Source organism: Manis pentadactyla, chromosome 4 (genome assembly GCF_030020395.1).
Source record: "Manis pentadactyla isolate mManPen7 chromosome 4, mManPen7.hap1, whole genome shotgun sequence".
NCBI classification, from domain to species: domain Eukaryota; kingdom Metazoa; phylum Chordata; class Mammalia; order Pholidota; family Manidae; genus Manis; species Manis pentadactyla.
Window position 1 is genome coordinate 131,216,616 of NC_080022.1, and position 22,333 is coordinate 131,238,948.

Sequence of the window (22,333 nt, forward strand, 5' to 3'; positions counted from 1 at the left end):
ATCTGTGTGGTGCCTAACCCCTGCATATGTGAAGAGGGGTCTGCAAAAGTTTGCTCCTTTCTTATTTGAAAAACAATGGTATTTGCTTCAAATGTCTTCCCTTCCAGCTCTACTACTCTAGGATGGCATATTGCCTCAACTCTGATCAGCACTGGAATTCCTGGATCACAACGCCAAACTCTCCAACTGTTGGACACTATTTTTCAGATGCTGTCCATAGACATCCTTCTCCCAATATCACACAATGGTTCCCAGTGACTTTATCCAGACACAGCCCCCAAATCTATGTACAGTGGGAAAGGATTAAAATCAGTTCTTATTGGATGGGAGAAAATAGATTATTCACATTTTCTTCCCATAATCTTCACCCACTCACACCAACATATTAAATCAAAGAAATGGTGTTTTAAGCACTAACTTATCATATCCCACCTGTCATCCACTTATTTGGGCAAATGCTGTCTCACCTGCTATACAAAAAGGTGCTATCTTTGCCAGGGAAAAGCTATACTTTCTTTTGCCAGGAAGAAGCTGTCCTACCGTGATGGTTGTCCTTTTTTTAATTCCAGAATGCCATTGACATCCTTGGCTTCAGCTCAGAGGAGAAAGTTGGGATCTACAAACTGACTGGAGCTGTGATGCATTATGAGAAGTTCAAGCAGAAACAGCGTGAGGAGCAGGCAGGGCCGGACGGCATTGAGGGTAATGCACCCGGGAGGGGCCTGGGATTTGACTCTCCACCTGTGCTGGTGTGTGGACTGGGCCACAGGAGATAAACTTTTGTGTTCATCTCAAGAGATGCTCTTCGAAAATTGTACACACTGAATTTGGGCCATCCAAAGCTCATTGTACATGAGCCGGAGAAGTCCTTTCCCTTGATCAAGGGCTCCTATAGTTGCAAATACTTGAAAAACAAAAAGGATCATTTTCATAAATGTGAGTAATCACAGTCCACTTGTCGATCTCTCACCATCACAGTTAACATGTTATTTTAAAGTGGACATTTATGAGAAGATACATTTAAGGGAACATCGCTTTCCTCTGTGCATATCATTATTAATATCCAGACCATCCTCATTGCTATGGCCTAACACAAGGTCTTTGGTAAGGCAGCAACCAGGTTTCTTCCTCCTGTGCTGCCTTTTCCACTCTGATACCTGTTGAACTTGACCTGCCCAAGCACTGGTGTACACATCTTCCTTCCGTGACTCTCACCTGGGTGATCTCACCTCCTCCCTAAAAGGCAGGGAAATGGAGCAGTGGGAGGGGCTGACAGCAGCCGGACCCACCCACCATATGCCCTCTTTGGGCCTCATATCTCTCACACTGCATTTACAAGCTCCATCAGTAAAAGGCTGGTTCATCCCTAACAATTCTACCTTTTGTATTACTGTGTGAACCAGTGTGTCTTGAATCCCAGATGACAGAAGGAACCAATAGCCTTGATTTAAAGGCCAGGAAAATATATATGACTTCATTATCATCCATAAAGACTCACCTGATTAGGCTAGGTTTACCCAGGATAATCTCTTTTTATTAACTCAAAATCAACTGATTAGTAACCTCAATGCAGGAGTATATCCCATTATATTCATAGTTTAACCCACATGCAAGGGGAGGCAATTATACAGAGAAGGTGCACTGAGGGGCACCAATCTTGGGGCCATCTTGGAATCCTATCATAGAGGTACATGCTAAATTGAGGAGAGAAACTCAGAATGATTAGAGCAGGAAGCACCGCTGATTGGGATAATCAGGGAAGGCTTCCTGGGTGAGGGGAACACTGACATGGACTTTGAAAGATGGTAGGATTCTGAAAGGTGGGGGGAGAGGGCAGTCTAGGCAGAAGGAACTTCATGAGCAGGGGGGACTAAGGAGCGGAGAGAATGGTCCACTTTGGCTGTAGACGAGGGACGTGTGATGGACTTGTAAGAGATGAGAATCAAATATGGTTATCTTGGCATCAGTTTGGAAAGGACTTGAGTGCCAGGATAAACGGTTTAGAATGTGTGCAGTTAACACCAGAAGCCACGGACACTCCAAGTAGCAGCATAAGCATGAGTGACAGCCTGGGATTAATCTGTGAGCAGTCATGCTCACCAAGAATATAAAAATGTATCCAGCCCCTCAGCAAGAGGACGCCATATTAATATATATCTTGGTGGGGGCCCCAGCCCTCTTGCAGCTCTGGAAGCCATGTGTTCAATGTTCAGGAGCAGAAGAAGCCTAGAAAAGGGGTAAGAAGAGGGTTGTAATTGAGGCCTGAGCTCCTGTGATGATGCTACCAATCCAAGCTAAGGTCTGCTGAGCGCTCTCTATGCACCAGACCCATTGCTCAACAACCCAGCCAGCATAGGTCTGCCACTAGCCCTCGGCTTACAAATGACAAAACTGAGGCATAAAGAAACAAAACCAAGACTGGAGCCCAGACAGTGTGACCCTGGAGCCCAGGCCCTCTGCCACTATACTATTCCACAACACCTGGAAACAAGGAAGATGCCAGCTATTTTGAAGGTAAAGTGAGCAGAATGTGGTGACTGTCTGAACACAGGTATGTCAGTCACCCCAAGTTTTCAAGTTTAAGTAACTAGAAGAACAATGGTGCATCCATCTAAATGGCAAAGCAGGAAAAAGAATAAAGCACATATTTGGCCTCTTATTAAGTACTCAATAAATATTGCCCTGTATTTTCATTAACTCACATCCCCAGTCAGCAATAAGGTGATGGTCCCAACCAGTGAGGATTGTCCCTGGGAAGCAGAGCATTTCTCTACCTTCCCAATGAGCTCAAGAGCCAGGACCATCCCAAAGTCAACTGAACTCCCAATGAACTATATGAAATTGACAAAATCCAACTGCTTTTGAACATCTCCCAAACACTTGAAGGCTGGGTTAAAGTTTTGTACTTCTCTCTCAGCTATTAGCACTTGCATAAATTAGGAAGGTGCTTGACATATATTGTTAATTGTCCAATTGGTGCCTCCTTTATTTATATGCCATTTTGTTGCTATGAGACTCCAATATTACTGTGTAACTATATCTTTTTAAAAAATGAAATTCAAATATCAGTAGACCAAGATAACCTATAATTAAGGGTTGTATCTAGGGGGCAAATTGGAAGTTCTTGAAAATCTGGGATCCTGGACTGTGGGATTGAAGCATCATTGGCAAGTCCAGGCCTGGTGTACATAGGAGAACATCAAAACATCAAAAAGGATTACAGAAAATATTTCTGGGTGGACCTGATTGAACCCTTTACCAGCTGCTGTTTTGTGTCACACCATTTCTCCTCTTCTTTCAGTGGCTGACAAAGCTGGATACTTAATGGGTCTGAACTCTGCAGAAATGCTGAAAGGCCTGTGCTGTCCGAGGGTGAAGGTGGGGAATGAATATGTCACTAAAGGACAAAATGTCCAACAGGTAAAAATGTTCTGATTCCAGCTGACTCAAGTATTTTGTTATTTTCACCATCATTTTAGAGTTGCAGGTATCTGAAATACATACGAAACTGACTTTCAATCTCAGGTGGGATTCATTCTTAGGCCTCAGGGGTAACTCAAGGAATGCAAATCCAGGAGTATGTACCAACTGAGTGCCTTGAAGACCTGTAGCTAGGAACTGAAGAGCCCCCTGGAGCCAGGCAGCCTCTCCCCAGCTCCTTCTCTGGGCCTCCGGGGGCTGGCACCACTCTCCCCTGTGTGTTCCCATCAGGCAGATACAAGCTTTCCCCACTCTCCGGCCCATGGCCACCCCACAGCTCCCAAGTCTAGATCTCCATGGTCCCACCCTCACCCTGAGACTGAGACCAGTGTCTTTTGATCCCAGTTTCCACCTCTCAGAAGAAATGCTCTGTTTAACCAAACTTAAATCAATTAAGTGCGTCTAGTGGCTTGAGGAGTGTGTTATAACCGTGGTTTGTAGAAAACTATCTTTGCAAATGGGCTAGCTCTCAGAGAAAGGGAGATGTCATGAGCTGGGTAAACACCCCAAGACATATTTAATATTAGATTGGACTATGTGAAATTGCCAATCTCCAACTGCTTTTGACCTTCAAGATGCCAACTTTGTATGTTTCAACTTAACGCAACCATAAAAACACTAAGCTGAGGGTTGAGTGGGTGATCCTTCTTCAAGGTGACCAACACAGTGGGCGCTCTGGCCAAAGCCGTCTACAAGAAGATGTTCCTGTGGATGGTCGCCCACAACAACCAGCAGCTGGACACCAAGCAGCCCAGGCAGTACTTCATCGGGGTCTTGGACATCGCTGGCTTTGAGATCTTCGATGTGAGTTGTTTGAATAAATGACTGGCCTAAAAAGGCCCTTTGACATGGTATCTGCTTTGCTGAATCCCCACTGGATTTTCCAAACTCACTCAAATTCTTCAATATTTGAAAAACCCAGTTCAACAGCCTGGAGCAGCTGTGCATCAACTTCACCAACGAGAAACTGCAACAGTTTTTCAACCACCACATGTTCGTGCTGGAGCAGGAGGAGTACAAGAAGAAAGGCACTGAGTGGACATTCACCGACTTCAGGATGGACCTGGCTGCCTGCATCGAGCTCATCGAGAAGGTAGAGAAATGAATGCTGCTCCCCAGGGACAGCTCCTCCTTGGTTGGGACCATCGTCCCTTAGCTATAATTCTTCTCTGCTAATAGGTTGGAGCCCCTAACCCTACTCTCCCAGGTTGTGGGCCTTCAGAGAGCTGAATCCTATTGTGCAGAAAGCACCCAGAATCTGTTCAAACACCTAAAGAAGTGCATGGGTGGTTAAGATCCACAGGCTCAGTTATCCCTAGAACGTGAATGGGAGCCCAGCGGGGACAGTGGCATTTCGTACCTTTCTCATATGTCCAAAGCCCAGGAAGGAGAACCCGGGCCGTGGGATTCTTGGAGGACTGTTACTATGAAAACAGCAGGGAACTTCAATGTTTAAAAAAGAAATTCCCATAATGTTTTGAGCACTGATCCTGTTGGAATGAGTTTATCTTCTCAAGGTGGCTCCTGAGAAATCCAGACATTACTGTTTAAAATATAACATTACTTTATGTCTATGTCAATAACATTTTTTGGTAAAAACTATTTTTTTATAAACCTATGGCCAGAAGTGAGCTACATTTATGTGCACATAACTTCATTCCATGTTCTTTTATTCAACAAATATTAATTAAGCACGTGCTGCATGTCTCGCACTGTTCTGTCATTGCACCAAAGAAACCAAGAGCCTTGCTCTCACAACACTTAGGCCCAGCATTCCTGGTGACATGAGTGGCACAACAAAGGTTTTGGCACCTGCAGACAATGGAGTCACTGGGATGTACAACTAAATGCGGAGGCACAGTCTGTTATCCTTTCAGCCTATGGGCATCTTCTCCATTCTGGAAGAGGAGTGCATGTTCCCCAAGGCCACAGACACCTCCTTCAAGAGCAAGCTGTATGACCAGCACCTGGGCAAGTCTGCCAACTTCCAGAAGCCCAAGGTGGTCAAGGGCAGGGCTGAGGCCCACTTCTCCCTGATCCACTACGCGGGCATTGTGGACTACAACATCACGGGCTGGCTGGGCAAGAACAAGGACCCTCTGAACGAGACCATGGTCGGGCTGTACCAGAAGTCTTGGCTGAAGCTGCTGTCCTTCCTTTTGTCCAACTACGCTGGTGCAGAAGCAGGTGAAATTCTTTCTGTGTTTTCCCCTGTGGAAAGCTCTGTGTGGTTACTCGTGACTCAAGGCTGCTCATGACGAACCAGCAGTCACACGCCTGATTTATCTGTCTGTTTCTGATCACAGTTTTTCTTGCTCCTGTTCTTCCTCTTCCTTAAGAGATTGAGCTCTCTGGAGCTAAACGGGGCTTCTCAGTGGATGAGACAACCACATTTTTAAATAGCATTTTCAAATTGAGATGTAATTCATGTACCATAAAATTCACCCTTTAAAAATATGCAATGTTTCTTAGTGTATTTACACAGTTGTGCAAGCATCACTGCTAATTTGAGGCCATCTCCATCATCCCTGTCACTCAGTGTCAACAGGACTTCCACTCCCAACCCCCTGCCCCTCACTCCCCAGCCCCTGGCAACTGATCTACATTCTCTCTCCATGGATTTGCCCCTTCTGGATATTTTATATCAATGAAATCATACCACATGGTCTTGTGTCTGGCTTCTTTCACATTGTCTCATGTTTTCAAGGTTTGTCTGTGTTGTGCACACGTCAGTACATTGCTTCTTTTTATGAATGAAATTCTCTTGTATGGATATCACACATTTTGTCTACCCACTCTCAGCTGGTGGATGCTTGGGTTGTCTCCACATTTTGGTCATTGTGAGTAACGCTGCTATGAACATTTGTGTTCAAACTTCTATGTGGACATCTGTTGTCAGTTCTGTTGGGTATAGACTGAGGAGTGGAATTGCTCAGTCATGTGGTAACTCTAGTTTAATTTCCTGAGGAACTTATGGACTGTTTTCCAAAATGCTACTGTCTTGCCAATGGGTTTCAGCCCCAGGCAAGTTTGCTATGGATTCAATGTGACCAAAGAAATTGACAGCAAAATGTTCTTGGAGTGAAAGGGTTATACCCAACTTTATTTCCACGGTGGCAGGTCAGTCACTAAAATCCGATTCACTCAGAGCGAATCTGAATGCAGCAAGCCGGCCTCTGCCTCTGGGCCCCTCTGCCCCCACAGCTGCCCCACACAGCTATCTTCCGGGCCTCTCTGCACAGCCATCCCACACAGCCATCCTCCAGGCCTCTGTCCTCGGCGCTGCCACCACTCCAGCCTCTGCTCTGCTCTCCTGCAGCCTTGCAGCCCTGCCACCGTGTCGCGCCCAGAGCACTGGGCAGAGCTCTTTATATAGAGTCAACAGCCATGTATTGCCCACAGGTGTGCAGTGAGCTAGTCAACCACAGCCAGGTGAGAATCCTGGCCACAGGAACTCTCATTTTATTCACAACTACACAAGCCAGTATCAGTCATTGAGATTACTCATATACATATTTTAAGTAATAGTCAAAATTGGGTTTTAAAATAATGAACTATCATAAATGCATAAATTTAACAAATTAATGTTTTAAATTTGAAAATATCTGCTATATAATCATTCACCCTATATTAGATAATCTTTAAAAATTACTATCCTTGTGTACTTTGGGCAGTGGGATATAAAAAAATGGGCACAAGTTTAAACTTAAGTGATGAATAGCATCTTCTCTGAATTTAATTAGGGTATCTCTGTAACTTTTTGCATAACCTGAATAAGCAATAATATCAAGACTAAATATAAGCCCTCAGGGCTTTGGGAAATTGCTGGCTCACTGCTTCTTTCAGGAGGTTAATTTTGGTAAAATCTCTGTCCCTTCCTCTCTACCTTGCATCTACCTTGTAACCATCTCTCCTCACAGCCAACAGGGAAACTTGAAGGCTTCTAGAAGTTTCCTTAAGTTTAAGTCAAAGCCAGCTTCAGCCCCATCCCTGCCCAGCACCTGGGATCCCACAATGAGAAGATGTTACATACCTCTCCTAACCCCTCACAGTGCCCCAATACAGAATTTTCTCCATCCCCATTTGATTTGTGCCTGATCCAGATAGGTTAACAAGAGTACCATGTTGCTGCCCCCCTGGGGCATGTCCCTATGGCTGCTCTTCTTCCAGCCCAGGTCTGGTGCCCCCCTTTCCTTCCCAGAGCAGGCACTCAACAGTCAGCAGGGGACCACCCTGAGTTCAGGCACCCCCGCCCCACCACAGCCATCTTTCTGTTCCTCTCCTCCCACTAAAGGCACAGCCTGTGGATTTTACACCCCATCCTTCAATAGACACAGAAGGGCATCTCAACTATTCTAATGGGAAGCCCACGTTTTGGGCTCTACACTCATTCTGCCCTCCCTTGGATCCTAGTGACAGAGTCAAGAGCCACGGACAAAGCAAAGACCAATATGTTGGCTTTTATTCCCACAGTTACAGGGGGCTAGAGTCTCCCCAGAAGGTTGGGATTATTTCTACCTGAGTCTGTAAGCAGGCTGCAGCCACTCCCAAGTTCCTCCACCAACTCTTTCCATTCAAGTCTGGGGGTTTCAGTGTGTCTCGCGGTGTCCAGGCCATCGAAGACACACAATGATAAAGCGCCCTGGGCACTGTCTCCCCAGGCGTGATGGACCACCACTTGGTCCTGCACCAGCCGCGCTGTAACAGGGTCCTGGAGGGCATCCGGATCTGCAGGAACGGCTTCCCTAGCCGGATCCTCTATGCTGACTTCAAAGAGCGGTTGGCTGCCCCACATCTGCATCTCTCTCCCTTTGAGGGCACCTTCTGCACTCCCCAAAGCCACTCCTTGCGCTAGGAGTTTGGTGAGCTCACAAGCCTCCCAGGGTATTTCCATGGGCTTTGTCTTTTGCTGGGTGCTGGGGGTGGGGGGCGATCCTATTGCCAAAGTGAGCTCCAGGCCACCCCAAAGAGGTTCCAGGGTGAGAGTGCAGACCCTCCTTCCCTCCTGTCACTCCAGACCGGGGTGCCTCAGCCTATGCACTACGGACATTTGGAGCTAGATGATCCCTTGCTGTGGAGCCATCCCCTGTAGGATTTCAGCAGCATCCCTGGCCTCTACCCACTAGATGCTGGTGGCATACCACACACACACACACCCAGAAGCTGTGACAATCAAAACATGTCTCAACATTACACATACCCCCTCGGGGGGACAAACTGCATCAGTTCAGACCCACCTCTCCAGACCAACGCTCTCCTCCAGCTGTCGTCTGGGCCCACAAGCCCAGGCCTTGTCCAGAGTAGAGGAAGGGAGAGGATACTTCTGCAGATGTTTGCAGGTCATGGCTGATTTCAAGGCTCTGTTAAGTCAGATAACAGCTGTATCCTCTGACAGCAAACACCCAGACGGGCACTCAGCTTGGCTTCTTTCTATAAGGTTTCTCTCCCTCTTGCCACTGCCTGCTTCTCTAGAATCAACTCCAAATTCTCCCTCTGCCCAACTAACTGACTGTACAATATTCCATTTCCTCCTAAGGCTGAAGTAGGGGAAGGTTCTAGAAGGTCTGCTCTCAGGTATGGGTTTTGAATCCATTCAGGTGATTTTGTCCCTCAACTGAAACCACCACCCCCACTGCCACGCCGAGGGGGACGCATCTAAGCAGATGATAGGCCCGACCAGCCCCCCAGAGCGGGACGTGAGTGAGGGTCAGGTGTCTCTCTGGCTTCCTGGGTGCTCAGCAGCTGCTGGCAGACTCTTGTCACCTGAGCCCCAGTGGTTCCCAGGAGTCTGTCTTCCTTCAACCTCCCGACTCCCATCCCGGGTACAGTCAACACCACCTCCAGCTGTCTGAGCCTTACCCATGGGCAAGGAGAGGGCATGGCCTGGGTGGCCAGAATGGCTGGGTTGGGCCTGAGTGGAGAGGAGCAGGGTGTGGCCCTCAGGAGACAGCTGGGGGAGCTCCCTCCTGGCTCTGCACAGGGCTGCACAGCCGAGGCCCTTCTGCCCTGAGACCCACTCACACCTGGGGGCAAGCAGGCACCAGAACTGACCAACGGCGCTGTCTCCTCATGTACTGGATCCTCAATGCCAGGGCCGTCCCGGAAGGGCAGTTTATCGACAGCAAAAATGCTGCTGAGAAGCTTCTGAACTCCTTCGATGTGGACCGGGAGCAGCACAGGTTTGGCCACACCAAGGTGAGACCGGTGGGCTGGGACAGCCCCGCCCTGTGCAGCCCACAGCCCAGGGTGGCTTTTGCTGACTGGAGGGAATGCTGTCTCTCTCCCTCTCCAGTCACTCTGACTACCCCTTGCCCAGGATTCCAGGTAGAGGGAGCCCCGGGTCTAAGTATCGAAGGCTCTGTCTCCCCATTGGTTTTAGTGTCTAGAGGCTTAATTGGAAGCCCAAACCTCACCAGCAACAGGAAAAAGCAATGGGAGCTCTAGCATCCTGGAGGGAGCAGAGAAAAGGCATCCTTAAATGGGAGGAAGGAGCCAAAGAGAGAGGAGGGCACAGACAGAACTCCAGGGATGATGAGGACTTGGGAAAATGACTGGAACTGAGAAAAGTGGACCATGGAGCATGTGTGCACACAGCGTGTTGTGCGGCATGCCCACTATACCTGCATCACTGACTCCTCCCAGTAACCTGATAGTGCTAATGGCGGGCCTGACTTCATGGGTTACTGGGAGGGCAGGAGGGATGGAGGCTCCCAGAGAAGAAACTTGCTCAAGTCTACACAGATAGTGGGTGGTAAATGCTGACTTCAAATCCTGGCCAGACTTCAAGCTCTACCTCCCGGGAGGGCCAGGCGGGACTGGGGACCACCAATCCCCACCGAGGAAGAGCCTGCTGCCTGCTCCCTGCCAGTGGTGCCCTCTTTCCTTGGAAGTCATGGAGCCAAGGGATCTCCACCAGTGTGGACAGTGCATAGCTGGGCCTCAGAGGGGACGAGCCTTCTCAGACGGGCAGAGAGCCAGGAGGATGGGGGGGCAGAAGTGGCTGCGAGTCTCTCCTAATCTGGGCACAATTGAGCTCCAAGGGTACTTTCTGGCTTCATCTTTGCTTCCTATCTGTGAGCTCTCCGCATCAGTCCATGGAGTTTCTGGGGCCTGGAAATGTCATTTGGAACAGGACAAAGGAGGGCTCAGTGTGGGATCAGAGACACCAAGAAGTGAGACCTGTGAGCCAGGTGTCTGCTGGTCCCACCAGGGCTCTGAAGGTGGAGGGCTGCTGAGACTGGGCAGAAACAGGTTCCCACGAGGGTCCCAGGCTCAACCCCTGCAGAGAACAGAGCAGGGTCCACTCTCCTCGAGCACAGGTGTTTTTCAAAGCTGGGCTCCTGGGACTTTTGGAGGAGATGAGAGACAAGAAGCTGGTGACCCTGATGACACGCACGCAGGCCGTGGGCCGAGGGTACCTGATGCACATGGAGTTCAAGAAGATGATAAAGAGGAGGTGATGCAGACCCCCCTGCCCTCCCTACCCCTCCTCTACCTTCCCCTCCCCTCCCTTCCCAAGGGCTGATCACTGCCTCCTGCCTGCGGTCTTAGGGTATTAATGTACTCGTTCGGTCTCTGGCATGGGGTGTGCAGAAATGAGCCCCGCCCTCCAGGAGCTCACATATGAGTGGGACACAGACACGAGCATGGCTGATGTGAATGCCTGTGCCAAGTGCAATGTCACTTATATGCAGGGCAATGGGGGACTGGCCAGAATAAGCTGGGGTTGGGATTGATTTAAAGGGGTGGCAAGAGGAGAGAACTTCCTAGAGGAAGCTTTGCATGGCCTGAGAAAAGATGGCCTGGGAGGTCCCCGTAACTGGAGCAAGGAGGGAGAGGCAGGAGTGGAGGTTCCCAGGTGCCAGGTTAACAAGCCCAGATTGGCTCGTCTGGTCAGTGGGACGCCAAGGAAAGGTGTGACAAGACAAGTGGGAAGATCGGGTTTGCAGCTCAGAGAGGCTACTCCAGCAGCTGCGAGGAGAGCAGGCCTGAGGGGGACAGAAGGGCCATAGCGGACTGTGGCAGAAGTCCAAATGAAAGACGACAGGACCTGAATTAGGAAACAGTCCACGAGTGAGAGGAGGGGATGGACTGAAAGAACACATCCGAGTCTTCTTCCTCCAATAATTCAGCAGAAGGAATAGCAGCACTGATGGCTGGTCATGCGTGGGAACTTCAGGGAGAGGGGCATTTAGGTGGGTGTCTGTTCTCCCTGATTCCCTGGTACCCCATGTAGCTCTACCATTCTCACTGCCACAGTGGACCCCCACTGTGTATCAGCCAAGAACATCTCCCAAGTATCTGCTCATTAAAGGGAAGGGAAACTAGCTCAGAAAGGAAAAAAGCCCTAGGAAGGGCCAGCTGAAGGAGAAGCAAGTTTTCAGGTGCACATGAGCCATGGGACAGGAAGCGAATAGAGGGTGATAGTGGGAGGTTGTGTGTGTGTCACTGGGATGTAGGCAAAGTGAAAATTAGGAAAACAGATCAATTCTACAAGGGCAAGAGTCCAGGGGACAACTAGCGGGTCCTGGGTATACACCAACCCTTCAGCAGGAGGAGGGAACCCACGTGGCAAAACGCCATGAAACAGGAAAATTGTTTTATGATGGAATCAAAAGTAGAAAGGAGTTTCAAAAAGGTGAGAGGTAACAATTCAGTGGAGGATAAAGACTAAAAAAATAGGAATGAAAGATGTTCACCGCATTAGCAATTAGGAAGCCACTGACAACCTTAGGCACAGCGTTTTCAACAGGATGGTGGAGGGGGAGCCAGATGAGGGGGAGATCCACAAATGGCCCCCTGCCCTTTCACTCCCAACCTTTGCATGTACTGCTTCCTCTGCCCTCCATGTACAGGACATACTCTGAAGTCTATAGGATCTCCATGGCTTGGCAGTACCTCCTTCCCACCTAGCCAGGAAGGCTGAAGGGCCGGGGCCAGGGGCACAAGTTGGGGTGGGGACAAGACTTTGCCATGGTTCATTAATCCCGGTCCTAATGGATGTACAGGGACTCCATCTTCTGCATCCAGTACAACATCCGCTCGTTCATGAACGTCAAGCATTGGCCCTGGATGAACCTGTTCTTCAAAATCAAGCCCCTGCTAAAGAGTGCAGAGGCTGAGAGGGAGATGGCCACCGTGAAGGAGGACTTCGAGAGGGTCAAGGAGGAACTGGTTAGATCTGAGGCTCGCCAGAAGGAGTTGGAGGAGAAAATGGTGTTCCTGTTGCAGGAAAAGAATGACCTCCAGTTGCAGGTCCAGTCTGTAAGTACCTTCTTCTTGGCTACCAAAGAGAAGCTACACTGAAACCCCATTAAGTGGGTCTATTCAAGGGACAGTGGTGCCACCTAGTAGGCCTATTGAGTATTGCAGTGCCACCCCGTCAACGAAAGGAGGGCCTGGTCCTGGCTTAGCGCGCTGGGAGGTGTCTGCAAAATGAATTTCTGCTCACCCTGATTTCTCTCTGTCTTCTCTAGCACAGTTAGGCATATTTTTATGTGGGCATGATGGGTATATACCTGTCATCACAATTTAAAACTGTCAAGAAGCCACCAGTTATTTTTAAAATCATGTAAATAAAAAGTAAATCACTAAAATTAATTCAAAGTAGAAAAAGTAATTTTCTGTACGTGATTTTCAATAATATGACTATACTCAAAAAATTATTTAAAGATATGCATTTTTTATTTTAAATTGAAGTATAGTTGACACGTAATGTATTAGTATCAGGTACACAACATAGTGATTTATACATTACTAAATGCTCACCAAGGATACACATTTTTTCAATCAAGGAAACAGGGAAATGAAACCATATGTACAGTGCATAACACTCTGGTGGTGTGACTGTATCATTTCACAGAGTTAAGACATTCAATGTTTGCCCGTTTTAGTAAACTCCCAACCTTACCTTTTGCCTACGAACAGAGCTTCTTCTCCCCTTTTCACCTCCCAGTTAGCATAGTGTGGATATTAAAGACACTTCCCCAGGCACAGTAGGCAGGAGGACATGTTTTGGTTGAGTTTACATCCCAGTGCCCCCGTTTGGTAGCCATGCGACCTCAGGCAAGTTACTTATCCTCTTTGGGCATCAGTTTTCCCATCTGTGAAATGGTCATAGTAACAGCACACACAGGAGTGCTGTCGGGGAGATTTGATGAATCCATGCATGTGGAATGTCTGGACATAGTGCATGTTCAGTAAACACAGGCAGACCCTTTAATATTCTTGCTGGGCCCTTTTCATCCATAGCCTTGAAATGTGCACCTGGCTCTTACCACACTCTTATATGAGAAGATACAGCCTGATTCAGTTTAAGAATGTAATTCGCTAATCTTGGCCTGCCCAAGAGACTCATTACAGAGTCTTCAGGGATGTGTATTTATTCAATCGCTTATTCTTGTCTATTTTGAATTTTTTATTCTGTGGCTCAAGGAGCCAGGACTAAGAAGACATAGGCAACACTTTTCTGTTGAAAGTTAAAAGGTAGAAACATTTTGAAAATATCAGTTAGCTGGGGATAACATAGACACAGGGAACAACCAGTGGTAGAAGGAAGATGTGGTGATCAGGCATCCAAATTTGGCAGATTTGCAGAGGCTTCAAGAACTTCATGAACTCCTTTGTTTAGAATTATTTTAGGTGAATTTCTATTAAGTGGATAATGTCCTCAGTAGTTAAATAAAAGCATATGGGTGAGATGTGTGTGTGTGTGTGTATGTGTGCACGTGTGTGCAGTGTGTGACCCATCCTTTGACTTGGGTCCAGATAATGGACATTTGGAGAGCAAAGCCCTCCTTCTGGGTTTTGTCAAGGTGCTCAACAGAACGTAATGATCTGGTTCTTCCAGGAAACAGAAAACCTGATGGATGCAGAGGAGCAATGTGAGGGGCTCATCAAAAGCAAGATTCAACTGGAGGCCAAAGTCAAGGAGCTGAATGAGAGACTGGAAGAGGAGGAGGAAATAAACTCTGAACTGGTTGCCAGGAAGAGGAATCTGGAAGATAAATGCTCTTCTCTCAGAAGAGACATTGACGACCTGGAACTGACCCTAACGAAAGCAGAAAAAGGGAAGCATGTCACAGAGAACAAGGTGGGCAAACCCAAGGGATCCCCACAGTCTCTGGAATGATCCTTACTCCCTCTCTATGAGAAGGAACCAGGTGAGGGCAGGACCCCATCAACTCCACATTGTCTGGAAATGAGAGGCAGGCATGAATAGCCAGGTGGTCAGTTCACAGGTTGTGTCCTCTGCCTTGTTCTCTACCCCAGAGGCCCTGCTCAACCCCCCTCCTACCTCTCATAACATAAACAAATAACACAATACGTGATCCACATAACATTGCCGATGAGGTAGGGCAAAGGATGAGGTCGGCCTGGTATGAGATGACTCAGAGTCAGAGGTGGCTAGACAACTGAGGGTCGTGGAAGAGGTAGCAGGGGTGGGTGGAGACTGTGGCAGACTGGGGAGCACTTGCCCTGTCCACAGGTGGCAGCCATGACTCAGCTCCAGCCAACGGTGGCCTGGTGGGAATGTGAATCCAGCCCTGCCAGAGCTCCTGATTTTCCATGGGAACCCAGTTTCTAGATTTTATGTGAAATTTCATTTTTCTGAATGTTGATAACTTATTCAAAAGTTGTAAAGAAAACGTGTCTGTGACCAGATTCATGCATCAGGAGTTAACTGACTGATCTGGAGAATGTCATATGTGGAACAAAGTTGAGCTGAATACCTTGAAGCTCCCCGTGTTTGGTGCCTCGTCCTGCTTCTGACAAGACAGGACTCCCACTCTGAATCTTGGTGCACAGCACCTCATGTTCTTCAGCTTCCTGCCTCCTTCTAAACCCAATCAGCCAACCTAATAAACAAGTTCCTGTGGCTGTGTTATGATAAACACATTGGCGTGTTACTCTTCAGACATGTATTCACGTTTGTTGGTGTCCTTCCTTGTGAAATATAAAGCCCTCTTTAAGGGAATAACCGTAATGGGAGGATTTGAGGCCCTGTGATAGGCCGGTGAGGAAGATAAAGACTGGAGAGGCTTCCAGTTTCAGGAAGAGCAGCCATCACCATAAGCACCTGCTGGGGAGCAAAAACTATAAAAGAAAGAAAGAACTGATAGCTTTTGCTGGAAGCTTCTGGTTTGATTGATTAAGCATTTCATTGGTGCTGATGTTCTCCCAGGTAAAGAATCTCTCTGACGAAATGACAGCACTTGAAGGAAACATTTCCAAATTGACCAAAGAGAAGAAATCTCTGCAGGAAGCCCGTCAGCAAACACTGGACGATCTTCAGGCTGAAGAAGATGAAGTCAACGGTCTAATCAAATTCAATGTCAAGCTGGAGCAGCAACTGGATGACGTGAGGCTGTTTTACTACTATGCGCTGAAGTCTATGACTTGTGGAAGCACAGGCAAGAGACGGTCTAAGTAGGATGCAGGGGTTGAAGGTTCAGACTCTGGAATCAGAATCCATGAGTTCAGATCTCAGCTCTAATCTTACTCCAAATGAGTCTGGAACACTGAGTAAGCCTCTTAGACCCACGAAGCCTCAGTTTCCCACTTGTGACACTGGGATACAACTAGTTCCACCTCAGAGGGTTTCCCTAGAAATGAGCAGTGAGCTGCTAATACCATCACCCTTATCATTATTAACATCCACAGGGAGGTCTTTGGGGTCCCAAAATCTCCAGTCCTGTTCTAACATTGTTACAAATGAGTTCCCTTTGTGGCTGTGAAAATTGTCACTGTTTCCTCCAGCGTGTTACACTTTTTGCTCTTGATGTGAGAGCCCAGTTTGACGTTTTCAGGTTTTGCTCACAATTGTGGCTAGAACTTTCCCAGATGGCTTTAATCTTCCTGAGGCCAGAGCAGATGTGCTCCACCCCCACCTCTCTTTTTCTCCACACCTGCATGTGCATGCACATGCACATGCACACATCCAAAGTCTTTCCTAAACCTCCCCACGGTTGCATGGTGTAAGTGAGGGAGGAGTGATGGGGTGTGATCCAGACCTTCACGGATGCCCCATTTGTTCCTGTCTGGGCAAGAGCATGTACACCTGCAGGAACACGGCCTGGGACAGACCAAGTGGGGATCAGCTGAAAGAGGCACCGGAGGACCTCCGAGGGCTCCAGCCCCTTGGGGCAGCCTTGCTGTAGGAGAGAAGAGCTGGGTGCAGGGGGAACTACACCTTGATCCCTCCTGGGGCCGAAGACATGACGGCACACCATGGGTACCTGAGGAAGCCAAAGGCATGTGTGTGGCTGCACCCATGCAGAGGCCAAGCTCACCTTCCCACCGGGGTCTCAACCTTTCCACCTGTGTATTGCCAGCTTGAGGGCTGCTTGGAGCAGGAGAAGAAACTGGGGGCTGACCTCAAAAGAATGAAGAGGAAGCTGGAAGGAGACCTGAAAATGTCCCAGGAATCCATTATGGATCTGAAAAATGACAAGCAGCAAGTGGAGGAGAAACTGAAGGAGCAGGTACTTCACTCTCAGCCTTGGTGTTTGAGCCTGGAACCCAAATACCCCTTTAAAAGGCTTGTATTTCGTGTTACTTAAAAAAATATACCTATTGGCAGGAAGGAGTTTGAAATCAATCCATTACAAACCAAAATTGACGAAGAACAAGTTCACAGTTTGCAGTTGCAAAAGAAGATAAAAGAACTGCAGGTAAAAGGGTCGAAACCTTCCCACTCCCAAAAATCCCTGGGCAGGTGCCCCTCCCTGCTCTTCCTATGTTTCCTTAGCTGCTTCTTCCTCTCCTTGCTGGAGAGAATGCCCTACCTTTCTCTTTATTTTTTGAAATTAATACTCTAATTTTCTTTTTTTTTAGGAAATATATATATATATATTCTTTTTTAATTAAGGTATCATTGATATACAATCTTATGAAGGTTTCAACATTTACCCATATTATCAAGTCCCCACCCCCACCCCATTGCAGTTACTGTCCATCAGGGCAATGAGATGCTGTAGAGTCCCTACTTGTCTTCTCCCTGCTGTGCTGCCTTCCCCGTGCCCCCCCTACATTAGGTGTGCTAATCATGATACCGCTTAATCCCCTTCTCCCTCCCTCCCCACCCACCATCGCCCCCAACCGCTTCCATTTAGTAACTGCTAGGAGTCTGTGAGTCTGCTGCTGTTTTGTTCCTTCAGTTTTGCTTTCTTGTTATACTCCACAGATGAGTGAAATCATTCGGTACTTGTCTTTCTCTGCCTGGCTTTTTTCACTGAGCATAATACCCTCTGGCTCCATCCATATGTGTTGCAAATGGTAGGATTTGTTTTCTTCTTATGGCTAAATAATACTCCATTGTGTATATGTACCACATCTTCTTTATTCATTCATCCACTGATGGACACTTAGGTTGCTTCCATATCTTGGCTACTGTAAATAGTGCTGTGATAAACATAGGGGTGCACATGTCTTTTTGAATCTGTGATCTTGTTTTCTTCAGGTAGATTTTTAGGAGTGGAATTCCTGGGTCCAATGGTATTTCTATTTTTAGTTTTGTTAGGAATCTCCATATTGCTTTCCACAGTGGTTGAACTAGCTTACATTCCCACCAACAGTGTAGGAGGGCTCCCCTTTCTCCACGTCCTCACCAGCATTTGTTGTTTCTTGTATTTTGGATGTTGGCCATCCTAACTGGTATGAGGTGATATCTCATTGTGGTTTTAATTTGCATTTCCCTGATAATTAGTGATGTGGATCATCTTTTCATGTGCCTATTGGCCAGTTGAATTTCTTCTTTGGAGAAGTGTCTGTTCAGATCCTCTGCCCATTTTTTAATTGGGTCATGTGTTTTTTTGGGTGTGGAGGTGTGTGAGCTCTTTATATATTTTGGATGTTAACCCCTTATTGGATATGTCATTTACAAATATATTCTCCTATACTGTAGGATGCCTTTTTGTTCTGCTAATGGTATCATTTGCTGTACAGAAGCTTTTCAGTTTGACGTAGTCCCATTCATTCATTTTTGCTTTTGTCTCTCTTGCCTAAGGAGATGTGTTCAGGGAGGAGTTGCTCATGTTTATATTCAAGAGATTTTTGCCTATGTTTTCTCCTATGAGTTTTATGGTTTCATGACTTACATTCAGGTGTTTGATCCATTTTGAGTTTACTCTTGTGTATGGAGTTTGACAATAATCCAGTTTCGTTCTCTCGCATGTAGCTGTCCAATTTTGCCAACACCAGTTGTGGAAGAAGCTGTCATTTCCCCACTGTATATCCATGAATCCTTTATCATATATTAATTGGCCATATATGTGTAGGTTTATATCTGGGCTCTCTATTCTGTTTGATCTATGGGTTTGTTCTTGTGCCAGGTACCAAATTTGTTTTGATTACTGTGGCTTTGTAGTAGAGCTTTAAGTTAGGGAGGGTAAACCTGCCAGCTTTGTTCTTCCTTCTCAGGATTGCTTTGGCTGTCTGGGGCCTCTATACTCTAATTTTCTAAGTAGCACATAAATAGTTGTCCTCAAGAATAATTAAAATATTACCAGTAAAGCTAACTATTACCGATAAGGGTGCTCTGACCTCCACCGCCAAGCCTGCACCTTTGTCATGTTCTAGGAAGTCACCACCACCACTTTCAGCAGGATGTGCATCTCCTGTATCTTCTGCTATGGATTTATGTACACATTTAACATCCAAAGAAAAAACATTTCATATATATATTAATAAAGACATAAAATATGTATAAATACACATAATATATATTTTACATTTATATATGTATATAAATATAAATATACAACTGACCCTTGAATGACATGGGGGTTAAGGGAAACAAACCCCCCCCCACACACACACACAGTCAAAAATCCTCATATAACTTTTGACTCCCCAAAAACTTAACTACTAATAGCCTATTATTGACTAGAAACCTTACCAAAAACATAAATGGTCAACTAACACACATTTTGTATGTTGTGTATATCCTATACTGTATTCTTACAGTAAAGTAAGCTAGAGAAAAGAAAATGTTTTTCAAATAGTTGTAAATACCCAAAAATTTTTCCAAAATATTTTGGAAAAAAATCCATGTATAAGTGCACATGTGCAGTTCAAACCTATGTTGTTGAAGGGTCAACAGTACATATAAAACATGTATGTATATTTTTATTTTTTATGTATTTTACATTTTTTAGCCTAAATATAATAATACTGAGACTATCATTCTGCAACTTGCTCCTCTAATGTAGGGATACAATTTGCAGAGCTGTTCACGGTAGACACAGGCCAGTGTCTAACCACTCCGTGGACCTCGGGAGCATGGCTCCATCACAGTTGGTTTGACCATTCCCCAATTGATGGACAGGCAAGTTGTTCCCAAGTCTTTTTCACTAACTTAATGTTGCAATGTATTCTTCATGTAGCTTACCCCCAGGCCCTCACCACCCTGCCCCTCCCAAAGTGGGCTGCTGCCCTCCACAACCTTCCTGATACTCTGACTCCTTCAGGCCCACACAGAAGAGCTGGAGGAAGAGACTGAAGCAGAGCATACACTCAGAGCCGAGATTGAGAAGCAGCGTGGGGACTTGGCCCAGGAACTGGAGGAGATCAGTGAGTGGCTGGAAGAAGCCAGTGGGGCGACCACAGCCCAGATTGAGATGAACAAGAAGCGGGAGGCCGAGTTCCAGAAAATGCGCAGGGACCTGGAGGAGGCCACCCTGCAGCATGAAGCCACGGCGGCCACGCTGAGGAAGAAGCACGCGGACAGTGTGGCCGAGCTCGGGGAGCAGACTGACAACCTGCAGAGGGTCAAGCAGAAGCTGGAGAAGGAGAAGAGCGAGATGAAGATGGAGATCGACGACCTGGCCAGCAACATGGAGACTGTCTCCAAGTCAAAGGTACCTGGCTCCTGCTCTTGGCAAATCTGAGGTAGCTGCATCCACCTGCCCAACAGACAGATATAATTCAATGCCTCCAAACCCACTGCATGTTCTAAACTGAAAGCCTCTACCCAGATTCGGCCTGCTGCCAATTCCCCAAATCCAGTCAAGGCATTCAAGCTTGACACAATGACCTGCTATGACTCTTTGTCTCATTGTCCTTCCAGAGTCTTCCAGAAAGCGTTCAGTGTCTTCCAATCCATCTGGGGGTTTCTAGAAATAAACCTCTGGATGGATTGCACCAAAGGCCCTACTGGGTATGGTTTTCTACATACCACCTTCTTAGTCCACAATATTTATACGCAATTGTGAAATAGCCAATGTGAAATTATGCATGAGAGCAGGGGTGGATCCAGGTTTCAGGGCACTTGAAGCAAAATGTACATTAAATATGAATGCAAAGTTATGCACGAAAGTAAATAAATATTTTGAATGAGAAAAAATAAGTGACAAATTACTTGCACTCTGGAGACTTAGACCCCTGTCTTCTAAGGCCTCCTCAGAAATGCCTACCTGGAAATATATTCTACTTGCAACCAGGTTTCCTTCCCACCTGGGACCTTCTACAGCAACCTGCATGATCTAGGGCCTGTGCACAAGAGGGACCTGAAGCTTAAACTTTATCCATTTTGTGGTAAACCCACCTGTGTATGAATTCAAAGCCAAGGGTTCCTCCGAGAGTGGCTGTGTGCTCCTAGGTGCATTTGCCTCTTACTGTCCTTGTAGCATCTGGAATCATACAGCCTGTGCTTTCTCTTGATTTCTTCCTCACTACCTGACTGCAACTACTTTCTCTCTCATTCCTGCTTTCCCATTTTTCTGCCCTTCTTGGTTTTTCCCTCCCTCTAAGAAGTGAGGTCTCAATGTATATTCTCTCCTCCACCTCCCCTTGTAGCAAGTCAGGCCAGGCTGCAAGTCTGGCTGGGTTAGAAGAAACTACAACATCAACCAAATGTAGTCCCTCCTGACAACCTCTTTCTCTCCATCATTGCTTCATGCTGTCTGTTCTCAATCTTAAAATTTGGTGGAAGAAAGACTTTTTATTCCTTTATGTTTTTGAAGTTGTTGTATCCTTTGATTTTTCTCCTTGTGAGTCACCAACCCTTTTTCAACTACCCCAGATTAGACGCATTTCTGTTCATATGTAATCTTCTCAAAGATAATCTTAAGCCCCTTGAGAACATCTTTTGAATCTAACATTCCTGCCTCTTTTGCTGCCATCTTCTACTTCACAGTCTAAGGGAGGACATATGCTCAATATGTTTATTTTGTGTTATATGAGGTGGGAGGAAGAGGAAAGAGGTCTACAACATATGCATGATTTTTAAACAATCTTCACAAAATTGCAGGCAAACTAGAGGCTGAGAGAGTGAACTCCTCCATGCCCCCTACACCATAGAGAATCTTTCTTGGTATAATTAAATGAAATGCTCAACACTGCTACCTTAATGTACTACTTGCAAACAGACAAATTAGGAGGTAATATTATTCACATCGCAATAGAATTACTTATATTATGAGAAAATCCCACAGTTCCTTTGGATGGCATCTTCTCAAAAGTTTGTTTACAAACAAGTAAATACTTACCGACTAAAAGGTGATGTTCTAAGTTGTTGGTGACTAAGTAGCAATCACAAACAAAAATAAAGCAAACCTGAAGTGATCATGATTTTTTTAAACTTACCTTTATGTGTTCTGTACTTTTATTTTTATTTTACTGGCAAGAAGCTATCAAACTGTCCAGTTCAATACTGGACACCAGGAACCCATTTTCTCCAGTCATGTGATATCTTTTTTTTTTCTTAAGAGTAGCATAGAAAGAATGTGCTGGACTGTGGAAGATCAATTTAATGAAATCAAAGCCAAAGATGAGCAACAGACACAGTTAATCTATGATCTGAACATGCAGAAGGTGAGACTGCAGACCCAAAATGGTAAGGATGGGCAGGGCA

General features: G+C 46.4%; 1 protein-coding gene across 1 annotated transcript in view; it reads left to right on the forward strand.

Moving 5' to 3' along the window:
• Positions 1-22,333, forward strand: part of LOC118933440 (myosin-13-like) — a 42,151-nt gene that overhangs the window by 11,079 nt on the left and 8,739 nt on the right. Inside the window, 16 exon segments of the mRNA XM_057499481.1 lie at positions 570-702; positions 3,302-3,420; positions 4,135-4,284; positions 4,403-4,573; positions 5,358-5,667; positions 7,894-7,933; positions 8,119-8,259; positions 9,525-9,675; positions 10,800-10,936; positions 12,489-12,744; positions 14,330-14,572; positions 15,665-15,841; positions 16,815-16,964; positions 17,067-17,153; positions 19,950-20,339; positions 22,189-22,325. Coding sequence (XP_057355464.1) covers positions 570-702; positions 3,302-3,420; positions 4,135-4,284; positions 4,403-4,573; positions 5,358-5,667; positions 7,894-7,933; positions 8,119-8,259; positions 9,525-9,675; positions 10,800-10,936; positions 12,489-12,744; positions 14,330-14,572; positions 15,665-15,841; positions 16,815-16,964; positions 17,067-17,153; positions 19,950-20,339; positions 22,189-22,325 — 2,792 coding nt within the window.